Below are 18,380 nucleotides of genomic sequence, written 5' to 3' on the forward strand. Positions count from 1 at the left end.
ATGAATATGTCTCTTGTGAAAAACATCATAGACCAATTTATTAAACCATTTACATATATATGCAATCTATCATTTATTAAAGGAATATTTCCAGAACATATGAAAACTGCTAGAATAATACCACTCTATAAGGGTTGAAATAAGCATGAATACTCTAATTATAGGCCAATATCACTGCTTCCACAGTTTTCAAAAATTCTGGAAAAATTATTTGTTGTTAGATTGAAAAAGTTTATTAATAGGCATAGTGTTTTGCATAATAGTCAATATGGGTTTCGTTCTAATCATTCAACTGCAACAGCAATAATTGATTTAGTAGAAGAGGTTTCAATAGCAATAGATAACAAACAATATTTGGTGAGTGTTTTTGTAGATTTACAAAAAGCTTTTCATACGCTGGATCATGTAATATTATTAGATAAATTATACAAATACGGGATTAGAGGAGTAGCACATGAGTGGGTCCGAACTTATTTGATGAACTGACAACAGTTTGTGGAAATTAATAATATAAAATTCTCTACATATAATATTAGTTGTGGAGTACCACAAGGATAAGTCTTGGGACCATTACTCTTTCTTCTGTACATTAATGATATTGCTATGGTTTCTAAATTATTCAAGTGCATCCTGTTTGCAGATGACACTACCTTATTTATTTCAGGAGAAAATATAAAAGATGTTTTAAATTGAGTTGGTAATGAATTTACAAAATTTAAAATATGGTTTGACATCAATAGGCTTTCTTTAAACATCAACAAAACTAAGTTTATAGTTTTTTGTAATAGTAAAAAAAAGTGCTGATGTATCATTAAATGTTGAAGGAATTGAGATAGAAAGAGTAAAAGAAGTTAAGTTTTTAGGTGTTACTATTGACAAACATTTATCGCGGAAGTCTCACGTAAATGCTATTAATATCAAAATAATTCGAGCTATTGCAGTACTAAATAAGACGAAGGAATTGTAGAACATAAAAGCTTTGTATATTCTGTATTATTGGTTAATTCTGCCATATCTGACATATTGTATCAAAGTAGGGGGAAGTACCTACAAAACATTTACACATTCAATTTTTCTTTTACAGAGAGTTATGATTGGAAGTGGATACAGGGATCATACGGATCCGATGTTTTCACAACTAGACCTAATGAAATTTGATAAACTAGTAGAATATCATTTATTAAAACTTATGTACAAAGCACATAAAGGAGTTCTACCAATAAATATTCAAAAGAAATTTGTAAAACGAGAAAGTAATTATAATCTAAAAGGAAATGATATTTAAAAAAAAAAACAAGATTCCGAACAGCGATAATGGAAAGATGTATCTCAGTTAAAGGTGTTTATTTATGGAATAGTCTAGACAGTCAAATAAAACAATCTAAACCATTTTCTGTATGAAAAAAAAGTGTCAAACGTATCATGATGACATAATAAGACCTTAAGTAGGCTGATAGACTTGTTTTGTGTTGGGGTGGGGGGGTAGGTGAACGACAGGCTTTGAGTTGAACAGCTAATGTCTTGATGTGAGAAAGGGGCAGATATTATAAGTGTTTGCTTCTTTCTGCTCCTTTTCATTCATGATTATTTGTGAACATGAATTGTTTGAATGTAACTTTTCTTTGGTTGACTGAATGAAAGAACGAAACGAAACAAAACAAAACAAAACTTGAGGAGTTGTACTTCAGCCCCCACTTCACTGCTAGGTGGGACAAAAGTTTTCCGGAGCTCAGCCACAAAAGCCCGGTAATCGTTGCAGGCGGGGGATTTTTGATTGTACATAGCGGCAGCCCAGTCCTGGGCATGTCCAAACAGAAGAGAGATGAGGAGAGCCACTTGGGAGCGAGGAGTGGAGTACCGGTTCAGCTGGCATTCGAACAGCACGTCGAGCGTAGCTAACAGACCATCTGGGCTGCCGTCTACCGGTAATCCATTCCATTTATCGGGGAGGGCAATATGATGTTCCTCCCTCGGGGTTGGCGGTCCACGTTGGAGGGCGGCAGACATCTGAATGACCACCTCGGATAGTGATTCTAGTTTGGTGGCCTGGCGATCCATCGTAGCCCTGAATGACCTCATTGCGGAGGCGTTCGAACTCCGCTGGGTCAATCCGGGATTCAGTCATCCTGTTAGGACTAAGCAGACTGAGCGGATCGGGAGTTCAGATGTAGTGTGAGAATGTTTGACCCAGACGCGGAGAAGACTAGCATCGGGAGAACAACAAACACACGGTTGCTATAGGAACAACTGTATGTACCTCGATGGAAATGGGTCGTACAGTTGTTCCTGAGAGAGAACAGATCAGATACAAAGGGGATCTCGTATGTGAATCTGTGTGGGAGGGGTGGGCAACTGACTGCTGTCTGGTTGATTTTAATATTGTAAAGCACTTTGAGCTGCATCTGTATGAAAAGCGCTTCATAAATAAATTTGAAAAAAAAAAGGAAGCACACTTACTGGTATGTGCAGCGTTGGTAGGATTTCTAGTAGTTTTGGACATGTTTCAGTAACCCGGAAGTATCGATGACTGAATGGTTAGCCAGGATGCGGAGCCGCCCTTTGTAGAGTTGGCGGGTGATGTAACGGAAGTGAAGAGAAGGGAATTGTGGGAGATTGAGTCCAAACTTGGGTATGAGCAGCAGAGGGGAGCTGAGGGGGAGTGACCGTGACACAAGGGTACAGGAACGACATTTTGTTGCGGCAGCTTAACGCAGAAAGTTCAAACCAGTATAAGAACAAAGATAAAAGACAATTTAAAATGAAAAAGATACCTTAAAAAATCTACCAGAAAGTACATAAAAAAAACACACTGAGTACTTAAAAAATATGACAACTAAAACTTCCAAAAGAGGAGTAGTGATCATGTGGAATTCAGCAATCTGATGACGAGTGGAACAGAGCTGTAGATCCTTTTCCTAGAGGCTAGCAGCGAGAACAGATGAAGGTGTGAAGGGGCACTGATGATGGAACAAGATCGAGACAGGCAGGGCCTCGGTCCAATGTCTAGTATGGGGGGAGAGGTAGCTTAATGATTCTTTACCCCTCTTCTCACTGACCTCCAGTCAGAAGCGCTGCAGGCTCCACACCACACCGAGATACAGTGGGTCAGTATGCTCTCTATGGAGCTTCTGTTGAATGAAGTGAGAATGGGTGTAACAGATGGGCTCTTTTCAGCCTCCACAGGAAGTGCAGCCGTTGTGCTGTCTTAACCAGGGATGCCATATTTGTGGACCAAGTAAATTTTGTGCTGCTGACCATTTGTACAGGAGTATTGTTGATGAGGAGCGGGGTGTGGTTAGGCTGGTTCATCTCCAGTTACTTTAATCTATCAGTAATCATAATCAGCCCAGTTCTTTTGAAATTGTATGATATTAAGAGTAACCACATAGACAGAGAAATACAAATTCTTTTGAACATCTTAGGTGTGTTCTTGCTGTGTCTTTCTAAATCCATGCTTTCGTTCTTTTTTAAATACAGAAACAGTTTTGTTTACCTGTTTGTAGCTACAGTTTCGCCGACAGCTGCCGGCTTCTTCAGGCTGACGCTGATGGTGGCGCGTCACTTCCTTCTCCGTTTATCTGCGGGCAGCAGAGGACGTTGTCGCCCTCTACTGCCCGCTCTCCCCTCTCCGACGATGCAGTCCCATGCGTGGTCCAGCGTGTAAACTCCGTTGTCCCTGTTCATGGTCCCACATCCACGTCTCCTTATCTCGATTGCTTCCTTGATCCATCTTTTGTATTTTTGTTGTTCAGTGGTTATGATCCGTGTGTTGTCCCAGTCCATTATATGGTTTTCTCTTAAGCAATGATCTGTTACGGCTGACTTTTTTATTGTACTTTCTGCATCTTCTTTTGCTGCTCTTGTGTGTTTACGATTTGCCTCTTTCTCGCACTCCTTTCTGTGTTCTATTGTCTGTGTGTTGAGTTGGCGTCCGGTTTCTCCTATGTATGTTTTATTGCATATTTTGCATGAGATTTCGTAGATGACTCCACATTTTTGTCCAGCTGATATCTTGTCTTTTGGGTGTACTAGTCTGTTTCTAACTGTTGTGTATGGCTGGTATATACACAACAGTTAGAAACAGACTAGTACACCCAAAAGACAAAATATCAGCTGGACAAAAATGTGGAGTCATCTACGAAATCTCATGCAAAATATGCAATAAAACATACATAGGAGAAACCGGACGCCAACTCAATACACGGACAATAGAACACAGAAAGGAGTGCGAGAAAGAGGCAAATCGTAAACACACAAGAGCAGCAAAAGAAGAAGCAGAAAGTACAATAAAAAAGTCAGCCGTAACAGATCATTGCTTAAGAGAAAACCATATAATGGACTGGGACAACACACGGATCATAACCACCGAACAACAAAAATACAAAAGATGGATCAAGGAAGCAATCGAGATAAGGAGACGTGGATGTGGGACCATGAACAGGGACGACGGAGTTTACACGCTGGACCACGCATGGGACTGCATCGTCGGAGAGGGGAGAGCGGGCAGTAGAGGGCGACAACGTCCTCTGCTGCCCGCAGATAAACGGAGAAGGAAGTGACGCGCCACCATCAGCGTCAGCCTGAAGAAGCCGGCAGCCGTCGGCGAAACTGTAGCTACAAACAGGTAAACAAAACTGTTTCTGTGTTTAAAAAAGAACGAAAGCATGGACAAATTCTTTTGGTTATTTTTCTTTTATTATTATTCTTTGAAAATAGCAGAAAAAAGAGCATCTTGTTTATCTTCTTTCTGTTGAATTGTACGTTAAATCAGTGCAGATGAGTATAATAGACATCAGAATGTCCAGTTTATGAGAGATGATATGGTAAAATGGTAAATGGCCTGTATTTGATATAGCGCCTTCTAGAGTCCCAGAGCCCCCCAAGGCGCTTTACAACACAATCAGTCATTCACCCATTCACACACACATTCACACACTGGTGGGGATGAGCTACAATGTAGCCACAGCTGCCCTGGGGCGCACTGACAGAGGTGAGTCTGCCTTACACAGGCGCCACCGGTCCCTCCGACCACCACCAGCAGGCAACGTGGGTTAAGTGTCTTGCCCAAGGACACAGCGACAGACTGAGCGGGGCTCGAACCTGCAACCTTCCAATTACAGGGCGAGCACTTAACTCCTGTGCCACCGTCGCCCCTGATGATGAGTCAGATGTTTGAGAAAAATTACATTATTGAGCTTAAGTGACCTTTTGTAGATCACAGGTTAACTTGGTGGCAAATGACATCATTAAACTGCAGTAAAGCTCTTGTACTAATTTAAATCAACCACCAACATCAATCTAATTTTAAAGGTCAATTTCACTGAAAAAACAGTTTTTTCTGATCATAATCAGTCACTCTGAGTTTTTCATGCAGGCTGAACATGAAAATAATCTCCTACACCTGTCTCCTGCATTAGCTTCCGATAGAAAATAGGCGGTGAAATGCTGGGATTAGAAAAGCCTGACTGATCTATGTCACACTGTCACTTAACATTCATGGACTCACCCATCTTGACTCATGATGAGGAAAGCTGTTGTTGGTTAAGCGTCCAGGAAACAGCAGAGAATGTCTCAGCTAATAGCAGCTAACCGTTAGCATTAGCGACTCCACCACACAGTAGAACTCCTCCAAGCTTGTGTTATTTGTAGAGATAAAACATCAATGTTGCAGACATTCAGTGGTAGAGTCGTGTTGCTGTTATTTATTCCAAAGTGAGATGTCCAAATATCAGGAAATAAAACTTGTCTGAAGCTATTTCATCCTCCAGCTGAATATTTCGTGCTGAAACAGGCGCACCAGAGCTTAAAATCCTCAGAGAATGATTTACAAGGAATTCTTTCATACTATGGAAAAATATGAGTAAAGTTTACCTTTAACAGGAAAATGTAGACATTTGAATTAATTCACACAGTTCAGATATATTTCATGCCCTGTGTTTAGAAAACCTCCATCAGTGATGTCTCCCTGTCCCCGTCCTTTCTCTGTCCACCTCAGTGTGCAGCACATGTCTCACTTTGAGCGGCGGGACCTGAAGGCCTTCTCTGTGGAGCCGCTGCTCATATATCCCACCCACTACACCGGAGAGCCCGGCTACATCAGCGACACGGAGACGTCCACCATCTGGGACGACGAGGCCGTGGCCACAGACTGGGACCGGCAGCACGACCGAAAAACAGCCCAGCAGGGTCGAATCCGACCCGTGGCACAGAACAGCGTCACTGGGGACTCGCCTCCTCCTGCAGCTCGGGCGACGCGAGATGAACTCTGAAACGAAGACGGAGACACAGTGGACGTCTCGTGTTCTCAGATTTGGAAAAAGACACTAGAGCTGGCATGCCTGTGCCGACGTTCACCCCCACAGGAACAGGTGAATCAGTGCATCTTATCAGCTGCACGAGGAGTAGACGGAGAGTTAAAGAATAAAACAGACGATGAGCAGGATTGGGATGAAGGCCAGCACAATTTTGACAAAAAAATAATTTATTCTCCATGTGTCTGCAGCCAGTGTGGACGCCTCCATGGCCTGAAACACATCAGCCAACATCATTTACAGAATGTGAAAGGAATCAATCCTCACAAGAATGGATTTCTGTATAGCTTGAAACATTAGAGTTTAAACAGCACAGATGTGTGCCAAACAGACAGCTGTGGAATAAAAAATGTTTGAAAACTTTTTCATAAAACTGTGCAACAACACTTCTGCTGTATTTGAGTGTGCTGGCGTGCACGTCGATGCATCTGTGCACGTACAGAACCGAGCATGTGTGTTGGTGGGAGGAGAGAGGTTGACTTATTGTACCCACAGGTGTCACTGCTTCAGATGAAGTCATGCAAACACAAACAACAAACACACACTTGCACACATGCACACACACGCATGCGTGCGTGCGTGCGTGCGTGCGTGCGCACACACTGGCACACACACTCAGAAATAAATAAAAGTGTAGCCGATTCTTGCCAAGCTGCAGGACAGAAACAGATGCTCATCTGGACATAAATGTCTGTTTCTGCAGGAAGAAAACAACTTTTTAAAAGAAAGTAATAAAAGCATCTTTTCCAAGCTGGCTGGTCTTGCTTGTTAAGATCATCAGTGAGCATTTAGGAAACACTCCTTTCCATGACACAAGCTCCTCTCTGTCCAATTGTGCTGCTGAGGTCGAAGCAATAAAACAACTTCTTAACTTGTGTTTTTTCCACTTTCTGCAGACTAAACTATAATACAACAGGTTGTTATTGTTGTATCAACAGGGTGGTGGAGGTCAGACTCAAACCCAGGACAGCGCATCAACAGAAATCATGTTTTCATCTCTGTGAGACGAATTAACCATCATGTTTATTTGTGTTTAATCAGATAGAAATGTTCCCATGACCTCCGGGAGAAAAATGGGACTGAAACGTTTCTCAAACTGTGGTAAAACAGAATGAGTGCGACCCCTTCTTGTAAATTTGAGGTTTGGAGACGTAATAGTGTAAAGGACAATCTCCTCCTGTAAAGTTTTGGCCTCAGTTCTGGGGGCCAGCTTTATGGTTCCTGTCGGCCGTGGGATCTGATGGAGTCGTGGTAGAAGGACACAGCAGAGCAGGAGTCAGGAACGGGTATGTGGAGGGTCAGTGAGGTGCTGAAAGGATTTTCTACAAAGATATAAGTCCACTGTTAGAGCAAAAGTTTGAAGGGGAAATTAAGTGTTTGAAATCTTTAAAAAAAACAAGTTTAATTTATGTTGACTTTGATTCCTTATAAGTTTTTGGTAGTTTGCCTTTGTTGCAGGTTTCTTTCTCCCAAAGCTGCATTTAGAGGAAAAGCTCAGTTCTGCCATCTGCTGGGCATTTCTGAGTTCTGTTACATTTCAGACCTGTTGGCTGATCTTCATGACATAGATGTACTTTAAAGATAAAACACACACTTGCTCTCCTGTCTTTTGTCTGAGGGATGAATCTGTGTTTTCTGGTATGAGGGATTCTTGGACTTTTAAAGAAAAACAAACTTCCAATATTAGTTACAAACGTGAAGGATTTGTGTGTCAGCAAAGACACGGATATCTACAAAAAAATGTAAGAATCGTTTGTAATTTTAATGGTTAAAAACTAAAACAATTATTTCCCCATAGAAGTGAGTCTTTAGAGACGATGAAGGCTTTTTGAACCTGACTGGCCAAGAACCTTAAAGTGACTGTGTCACGATGTGAGAGCTAGGAGGAGGTTTGGACCCAAAATGCAGAGAACCCAGACGACACGAGGCAGGAGCGAGTTATAAAGTAAAATCCCTTTATTTTGATGGGAACAACAATAATCCAAAGGGGCAGGAAGCCAAAAACCAATGTCCTGAGATCCTGGAGACCAAAACTCAAAATCCAAAAGGGTAGGAAGCCAAAAACATAAATCCAAAATCCTAATAAGTAAAATCCTTGAGACCTAAGAGCTCCTTTAAAGAGCAGACCTGGAGATATCATACCCTAGAGTCAAGAGAGGGAACGAGACAATGCTGACAACAAACAATGGACCGACAAAACACTGCGACACAGACAGAGTTTTATACACTGGGGAGGATGAGAGGGAGATGAGCTGCAGGTGTGTGGGGAGAGAGAGACCAGGTGAGATCAGGGAGGAAACTAACATGACCTGAGAGCTAGAAGATCTGGGGACAAATGAGGGACACAAGGAGACACATAAGGAAGATGCAGACAAGGACACATGAGGGCGCTAGGAGACACAAAAGGAGACCCTAGAGAGGGATGGAGAACACAGGGAGACACATGAGGGGAGACTGTGTGTGTGAGAATGGCAACAGGGGGCAGTATATACCTAAACTATTGCAAGCAAGCAGTATTTTTGTATTCGAGTAAGATCTTATGTATGGATGCCCATTAGGGTCAAAAGTCACAAGGTGTTAAACCTCCAGCAACATGACAAGCACATCATACTCCCTTTAATTACTGACAGCAAGGTAAATGTGTACAACAATTATGTTTATCGATAATGAAAGTTTTATAAGAGTTTGTTACAAATCAGTTAATGTGTTCTGGTCTCACGGGCTTCCGTAGAAGGAAACATAGTATCTAATATGGCATCACGCAGAGACTTAAGACCCGCTCCCATGTATTATAGAACTGATTGTTATGGTTATATGTTACAAAGCTGCCAATATATTTCAACAACTGAGCATCATTTAATTCATTTTCAACAACATTTAGATGTATATTTCCACAGATTAACAGTAAAAATTACACATTGTTACTTTAACCCACATTCACTCATTTGTGACCATCCCAAGGGGTCTCCAACTAGCTACAACATATACCTTCATTATAAATACATTTTTAATAAACAAACATTACAATGAATGATATACATTTTTAAAAACACAACAAAAATGCTATTTTTAAAAATCTGTTTCAGGCAACAAGAATGTTGATGACATGAGCAGCTAAATGGATCCATCAGCTTTTTCAAGCTGTCATTAACTCACCTAACGTCCAGACAGCTGGATTTATTACTAAACTCACAGCAAAGTTAAGCTAATGAAAATCTGCCGTTGAGAGGACACACACGATGGAAAAACAACGTACTGTGGTTCTGATTATAAAAACTAAAAAAGGTGGGCTTTTGATTTGAAATATAACAAATTTTAAGGTAAAGAATCGTTTTATGTTTACTTTGACAATTATTCAAATGCAACCTAATTTTAAAACACAGTCTTTTCCATTGTCCTACTGGGAAAACACCAATGAAACCCACAAAATCCTTTAATAATAACTATCTTTTATACACAACCTTCTTTTTCTGTCACTCATAAGAAGATTAAATGAAATGAATCAGTGATCAGTGGGACAACATGGAGATGATTTCAGTAAAATCCTTCATGTGTTATAAGTGCTATCCACTTCCTCCTATTCAAACACACACACACACACACAGACACACACACACACACACACACACACACACACACACGCACGCACGCACACACACACACACACACACGCACGCACGCATGCACGCACACACACACACACACACACACACAAACCAGGCAGCAAATATAATTTCTGGATCATGTTTTTCTTTTAACTGCTGGCAACATTTCCATGTTGTATCAGAATCCATTCACTCATAAATTTCTCAGGTGAGTTTTGTATAAAGGCAAATAAACTAAAATAAAACTATCACCTCAGTAAACAACGCCCCTCAGTTCTATCAAAGCCCCACCTCATTCTGCAGCGACACGTCATTAAGGAAACAATCACTGGTGGGAGTTCTGCACTTATAGTGAGCTACAGATGTGGTGGAGGATGAAAACACAACCCTTAAACTCACAGTTAACCCCCCAGCCCCGAAGGCACCACAGCTCACTGCAGCAACTCCACTTCACTTCCTCTACCAGAACAGACCCAGGTCTTATTTGGAGCCTCTGGGCAAATGTGAACAGACTCTTTTACAGTAAATGTCAAGCGTTATTAGATTACTTTGCATGTCATATGAGCCTGTTGGTCCATTTCAAATGCAAAGTGGATGTAAATGCAGGATCAAAGGTCCTCATGGAGAACAGTTGGTTATGTGCTTGGCTTCCTGACATGATGCCGGGACACTCATTATAATAAAATAAACAACAAAGATTGCTGCCTTTGTGGGTGAGGTGACTCAGCTATGCTGTGCTTGGCAATGACTAACAGTCTTGTTTTACGAGGAACTACTACTTATGCGCTGAACTAACTAAAAGAAAGCTGAGACAGTGCTTGATATGCCTCTTCGTTCTTTTTTCTTGTCTTTGGTGTCTGTCAGTAATCAGAAGAAAACATCTCTTTCTGCTGATTAGGATGAACCAGTCATCAGAGACCCCCAGACACAAGTCATGTTAAATCCTAATGTGTAACTTTAGTAGAAACTATTAAAGAAAAGTTTGTAGATTTAATGAAAATCAGGTATGATGATTTTTATTTTAACCACCAGAGAGCAGTAGTGAGTCATTGAACTGATGCCAGAGAGGAAGAGTGTGTCTGCCATGTTTCAGGAGCTGTTTGGTGTTTTTGTTGGTAAAATATATTTAAATATTTTTGTGCTTTATTTCATGAAAACTTGAACTCACTGAAATATGTTTTATTTTCTTCCTGTAATGGTTCATGTGAGCTGAAATGACAACCACACATTTTTAAGGAATGAATGGCGCTGGGTGAGTATTCTGGACTGGTGACAGGGACACTCAGGAATCAGGCGTGAAAACTTAGCTGGACATGTACTCACACAAAGGCTTTCCATAATCTAGAGAGGAGACTGGAGGAGCTTCCGTGGCAGGTGTGACAGGTGGGTGGTGTGAGTGTAACTGGCAAGCACAGGTGGGCTGAATGAGCCTGACTGTTGAGTAGTCATGGAGACGGGAGCAGCCTGTGACATTTTTACTTCATGCTTCTCATTTTACTGTTCTTAAATAGTTATTATTACACAAAAGAGAATTCTATTTAATATATGATCATGGTGGAGCATATAGTAGTACTGCTGCCCTGCAGCTAGAAGGTCACAGGTTTGAATCCATGTTCTGCCCGTGCAGTTGTGGGTGTAACGGAATGAAATGACTGTTTCCACCATAAGTCATTTTCCCCCTCTCCTCTGACACAGAACTAGTCTGCATGAGATATGGCCTCAAGGTCTCATGCATTTGCTCTAAACTGCTTCTTTCCAGCTCAAGAGAAGAATGAAGAATGGACTCTCTCCTTTTAATAAATCAAAGAACTCTATTTTAATAAAGCTAATCAAACGAAGTGTTAGTCAATAATAAGATGTGACCAATCTGTGAAATGAAAATATTAATTACTTTATTATAATCCTATAGAATATAACAAGTAATATGACTTTAAATGTCTCCACTAGGACTGATCTCACGTAGCGTCAAGAGACGACACATTGCTTTACTGATCCAATCAGAATTTGCCAGATCTGACGGAGGCGTGGTTTTGGTGGTGCTTGGTAAATCTGTCATCTTTTCATTCGACCATAAACCAAAACATCTGAAGTATAAAACTATGCCCACGTCACGTTAATGCCAGTTCAAAGCGTTCTAGAGAAGTGTCGGAGTGGCCAATCCGTAACTTTTCTCTTCAGCCAAAAGAACCAACGACAAGCTGGATAAAATCTGTTGCTGTTCCAACTGCTGCAACGGATCCTTTCAGAATAAAAGCTGAACCATCACTAGATCTCACTAGATGCCAACAAAACCGTCATGACCCGGAAGAATCTCAAAGACTGGTCTGGTCGGCAACCGCTGCTTTTCGTACCGGCTTCGGTTCCAGAGAGGGTCCAGCTGGACCTCGACATTCCTGATCTAACGGGGACTTCCACAAGGATATGTAGGCCGACGAAATGGCATTGAATGTGTTTATGAATCTCCTAACCAAAGCTTAGCGCGAAAACATCACCTTCAGTTTCCATCAGAACTAAATGTTTCTTTGGATTTGCTGGTTCTGAGCAACATTCCACACTACACCACTCTCCGTCTCATTCACCTTAGTTACACCATACATTTAGTGTTAAAGTTAGTCTAGTTTAATTTGTGTAGTAGAAAGAAAGAAAGTAGAAGAAAGTATCATGACTATAGCGCCTCTCAATTCAAAAATCACGAGGCACTTAATATTAGTAATCATTAGTAATAAATCTTTAAACTTTTAAACTCGACTCTCTCTCTTCTGTTGTCTCTGAGTTAATACGAAGCTGTTACCTAATCTCTGCAATAAAAAGTTCCAATCTTCTGGTTAAACAGTAACTACAGATCCATAAGGTTGAGTTCATATTTCCTATGGAATGATATGCCTTGTGACTTATTAAATAACATGTAATTTAAATCATTACATGGGTGTTCTCCCATAGACCAAAAACATGCATGTCAGGTTAATTGGCAACCCTAAATTGTCCATCGGTATGAGTGTGTGACTGGTTGTTTGTGTCCCTGTGACAGACTGGAGACCTGTACAGGGAGTCCTCACCAGATGATGGCTGGAGTTGGGCACCGTCTACCTGCAACCCTAAAGAGGAATAAAGGTTCAAAAAGTAGATGGATGGATGAATTAGGTTTTCTTAAAGATTGGTCTTCTGTTGTGAATTCATCTAAGATTAATTATTGTGGTTATTCATGCTGAGACAATCTTCTCCCTACAACTGGCTTTGTCATTCACATAAACCTTTACTCACTCACACAGCATTACTGTTCATTTCAGCTGAGACATCTCCCTTTATCTACCACTGTTTGTGGGAGAAAACAAGAGAAAGACAGAGATTGTGTTTTCCGTGTGTGTGTGTGTGTGTGTGTGTGTGTGTGTGTGTGTGTGTGTGTGTGTGTGTGTGTGTGTGTGTGTGTGTGTGTGTGTGTGTGTTTTTTGGCTTCCCAGCTGGGCAAACTGACGCTGACCACGCTGAGATTGTGTTAGCAGCACACTCACACGTCCACTGAGAAAGGAACAAGACTCAGCTCAGGCACATCTGGGAAATGGAGGTAGCCTGAGAGGAAATGGGAACTAAAAAGAAAGTAGAGAATGAATCACTCTGAGCTTTTTATTTTGTCTGCAGAGAAAGGTGTTAGTTAAAAACCACTAAACTGGGTTAATGTTACTGTAAGTTTGAAGAGGACATGAACAGTAAATGGGAGCTAAGGATGTGGGTTGACCTCACCATGTTTATCGTGCTCTTTTCCACCTCCAACACTCACAGATTCATGAATAATTTAAGCTTGATCGGAGAGGCATTATAATGCTTTATAAGCCAGACTAAATAAATGTATTATTTAAACTTTGCAAAGCAAGAATTTGGTCTAGTTCACTAGGCTAGTTCCTTCAGGCTCCAACTACGAATCACTGCTAAATTTAAACACAGTTTGGTGTTCATTATATGTCTGAGTAATATGTATACAAAGGAATTCTGACAGGCTGAGTCACAGTGAAGGTGTGAGCCGCAGCCGGGACCAGCTTGAAACTCAAGAGGGTGCCTGATGCTGGAAGCTGGGCACAGTGAAGTTAAATCATCACACAGAAAAGCAGAAATCGATCTCTATTTATTAACATTTGTTGAAAAAGACTTTTGTTTGTTTTTCATCTAAACCATTGTTTAAATGATCTAATATGTTTTCTCCATGGAAATCTTTTTTTTAAGCAAAAACAGTCTTTGGGCTAAAAATGATGAAGAGATTATATAAAAACAACAAATACACTTCGAAATGTCACAAGACATAAGGAGTTTAACTTTAGTGTGTGTAAGTGTATGAGTGTGTGTTTGGGGTGGGGGGGTGAGATCAGCCAAAATAAGAAACAGTCATGTGCAGAAAAGAGGATTATACGGGACCAGGCAGAGTGCTCTCACACACACACACACGCACGCACGCACGCACGCACGCACACACACACACACACACACATTTATCAGTTAATGGTGAACCAGATGTGATGAAATTTGCTTCTTACAGTTAGAAATTAATCATAAATTCAGACCTTGCATCCTGTTTTCTTTGGTCAATAAGCAAACACACACACACACACACACACACACACACACACACACACACACACACACACACACACGCACACACACACACACACACACACACACACACACACACATGCTTGACTGAAATCAGTGCATCGTTCACTGAGCTGAGGATAGTCTAACATAAAAAAGATCTTAAGTGCATAACGAATCTTCACCAAAGTGATGTCATCGTTGTCCTCGTAAGGCTGCAGGTCCTGACTGAGTGTGTATTAATAAAGCAGCAGGTCCCCACAAAGTTACAAAAACAAGTTCTCACAGAGTTGTTTCATTTCCGGTGGTTTAACCTTTGTTCTGCCTCCACCAAAGCCTCCAGCTAAGCTACAAATCGGAGCCTAAATTAGCTTTAACTTTATGAGGTCATCTAACAAACAAACCTGCACATACAACAAAACAATACGTTTGTTCCTACCACTCAACTGTATGAGCTATTGTTAAAGCAAATCTAAAAACATATGTAGACACTGGGAGCCGAAATCTCATAATGATTGCAAAACACAAAGCAGACACTGATATGTTTAAATAAAGAGAATCTTAAATGAAATTTCCATTTGAAGATGTAATGTTTCATCAGGACGAAAGCAGGGCCAAGTATTTGTGACAATAGTTACCATTGTTGGTCATTCTTAGAAGTTCTCCCATGACATCCTGTCCTCTATCTTAGCTTTCCTGCCATTCTTTCCCTTTTCTTCTCACTCAAACTCTCTTTGGTCAGCTGGCAGAGTTTTTTTTATGGAAAAAGGGGGTGGGCCATCATGTTTAGCTCCTCCCCCTTCTTGTGATGAATGTTAGAGGTGAAGAGAGACAATAGACTTTAATCACTCATGTGGTGGAGAGCCGTTGGCAAGCTGAACTTCACGAGCGCTAAGAATATTTGATAAGGAAATAGAAGAAAACAGAAGAAGGCAACATAGAAACTGTTTTGGAAAAAAGAAGCGAAACAAGAAGAGAGAAGAGGACACTGGTCAATTATCCAAAACAAAAACTTCTGACAAGAAGCCTGTTTGTTCTCAACAGTGAAGATCAAAGCTCCAGACTTTTATCACTCTGCCGACCAGCCTGGAGGATGTCCTGCCATCCGTGTCATCCTTCCCGCTGATGCTGGCGATCACCATGATTTCCCAGTATCCCTTAGCAACCTTCCTGTATTCACCTGCCCAGCACCACCACTGCTTCAACCTGGAATTCACCTTACTGCTGGAGGGAGAGGGAGGCGTCACCTTGCAGAGGTACCAGCCTCGCTCCCCAGAGAGCAGCACACACCACTGGGTCAGTACAACATGTGTTGTTTATTGTAAAAATAAAATTGTGTCTATTGAAATCTGTTTTCAAGTCTGGGGAACCGCATGCACTTCACGTCCTCTTAAACAGTCTGGCAGATGTTCCTCTGTTGTTTGGGCTGTGGAGGTGCTCAGACCTCTAAGGTTCATGCTGTTTTTGTAGATTCAAATAGAACTCACAGGTGAAATGAAATGATGAGGAACTTGTGAGAAAAGAAGTGTGGAATTACAGGCATTTAAAGATATGCAGGGAAGATCAGAGATATCTGAGATGTTTGCTGCTGCTCCAAGGTCTGTTTGTTGGATGTGAGTCTGGGAACATGGAGGGGACTGATGGGAAACTACAGCAGGTCCACTGATGTGTGAAGCTGGACAAGGAAAAGACATTTGTCTGAATGAATGAAACGCATAAAAAGCTGTCATTTATCTGTTCAGCATCTATGCAAGTAAGCAACGAGCCAATGAGTCACAGTAAAAAAGCACAAACTTCTGTGAAATCCAGAAACTCCTAATTATTGCTTACTGGATGGGTTTGTGTGTGTGTGTGTGTGTGTGTGTGTGTGTGTGTGTGTGTGTGTGTGTGTGTGTGCGTGTGTGTGCGTGTGTGTGCGTGTGTGTGTGTGTGTGTGTGTGTGTTTTGCTGACGGATCAGCTTTTACAGAAATGCACTCATCTGTTTTTGCAAGAAGATATAAGAGTTCACCTAAAATGCGGTTAACCGTCTGGAGGCAGGCGTTGCAGATTTGCAACATTAAAACCTACCTACCTGCTTACTCCACGTACGTATTTCATGAGCATTTTTTTATTCAGAAGTACCCCTGAAGTACTTAGTTTTTTGTCCTTTTATCAAAACTTATTTTGAGCCTGAGAGGGTTAATCTACATTTCATGTGACAAAGCTCTTACCTTTATTTGTCTGAATTATTGGGCGACTCAGAGAAAACATCTCCCAGCTACATGTTATCTCAGCCTGTTAAATGCTGGCAGTGACCCACTTGTAGTGCTGAGGCAGATGTTAAAACTTTTAATATGTTTTTATTGACTTTCTCTAGCCGCAGCTCATTTGGAAACCTGACTACTGATGTGCCCTTGAGCATTACCCTGCATGTTTCAGGGCTGATAAATCACAAAGGGCTTTACTTTATTAAAACATTCATATTGTTATTATAAACTGATCTGTTAACATGACTGACCCCTCTGATTTCATAGAAACCTACTGGAACTGGTGTCGAACTATCTCTCAGTGCTGCACAAATTCTAGAAAAGCATAAAGATTACTGATTGGAAAAGTTAGGAGTGCTGCTTTCTACAGGAACAACCTGGGCTGAGCTGTCAGTAAGACACGGGTGTCTAATTGTGTTGCTATAAAAATCATCACATGACACACAGGCCACAAAACAACTATGAAGTCATGAGAAATATGGAGCTTTGAAGGGCACTGAAAACCCCATCTTTTAATGATTATTTCTGATCAATTTTTCATGCAGGCTGAACATGAAAATAGTCTCCTACACATACAGCATCTCCTTGTGTAAAAGGAGCAGAATAGTTAAACAATGCACAGTGACTCCATATGCAGCAAGACAATGTTGTAGGTCTTTGGTGGTGGTCTTTGGGTTGACTCACCATTCTCCGTTTGTGTTTATCTGAGATTTTTTGTGGTCTGCCACTTTGAGCCTTAACTTGAACTGTGCCTGTGATCTTCCATTTCCTCAGTATGCTCCTAACTGTGGAAACAGACAGCTGAAATCTTTGAGACAGATTTCCGTATCCATCCCCTGAACCATGATAGAGAAAAATCATTGTTTTCAGCTCATGTGAGAGTTGTTGTGAGACCCTCATGTTGCTGCTCTTCAGAGAGGAGAAGGGAAACCTACAATTGTTCCTCTTAAATACTCTTTCACCAATTGGTTTCACCTGTGTAAAGGGGTCAAGGGTCACTGAGCTTACCAAACCAATTTTTTGTTCAGATAATTGTTTGGAATCAATAAAATGATAACCGTGTCCAAATGCATGCGCCTGCCTAATTTAGTTTAAACAATTATTGCACACTTTCTGTAAGTCCTAAAAACGTTGTTTCACTTCACAACGATCACTGTGTGTCTCCTATAAGATATTTTTAACTGGAATTTTTTATCATAACAAACAACGATTTATACAGGAAAATCGTGAAGATTATCAAGGCTGCCCAAACTTTTGCATCCCACTACACGTACAGTAAAACACACACACTGCAACACCATGTTTTAGCATATATATACATGTGTATATATATATATATATATATATATGTGTGTGTGTGTGTGTGTGTGTGTTTTATTGATTCCCTTCATGTACCAGGTACTTTTAACTTACAAGTAAAACACGTATGTTAAGAATCAAATGTAATATGAATCATTAAAATAAATAATTAATTTTCCCTGGATAATTAGCAAAAGATAACGTTTGTTGAAATGCTGTACGAGGTACGTTTCTTTTCACTGGTTCTATGATTATTTTAGCTCAAGGGGCTCCATTCTGATATGAAATTGTACGTAATTTGTCTGCTTCGTTATTTTGGGGGCATCTCAAAAGTAAAAT

At 40.8% G+C, this 18,380-nt stretch overlaps 2 protein-coding genes across 2 annotated transcripts in view; both read left to right on the forward strand.

Moving 5' to 3' along the window:
* The window catches only part of colgalt2b (collagen beta(1-O)galactosyltransferase 2b), a 40,653-nt gene extending 34,209 nt beyond the window's left edge, over nt 1-6,444 (forward strand). The window contains exon 12 of the mRNA XM_015971510.3: nt 5,996-6,444. Coding sequence (XP_015826996.2) covers nt 5,996-6,269 — 274 coding nt within the window. The 3' untranslated portion in view covers nt 6,270-6,444. The remainder of the gene's footprint in view (nt 1-5,995) is intronic.
* An 8,943-nt stretch (nt 6,445-15,387) lies between these two features.
* The window catches only part of rgl1 (ral guanine nucleotide dissociation stimulator-like 1), a 34,040-nt gene continuing 31,047 nt past the window's right edge, over nt 15,388-18,380 (forward strand). The window contains exon 1 of the mRNA XM_015971509.3: nt 15,388-15,790. Coding sequence (XP_015826995.3) covers nt 15,620-15,790 — 171 coding nt within the window. The 5' untranslated portion in view covers nt 15,388-15,619. The remainder of the gene's footprint in view (nt 15,791-18,380) is intronic.

This window comes from Nothobranchius furzeri, chromosome 8 (genome assembly GCF_043380555.1).
Source record: "Nothobranchius furzeri strain GRZ-AD chromosome 8, NfurGRZ-RIMD1, whole genome shotgun sequence".
Lineage (NCBI taxonomy): Eukaryota > Metazoa > Chordata > Actinopteri > Cyprinodontiformes > Nothobranchiidae > Nothobranchius > Nothobranchius furzeri.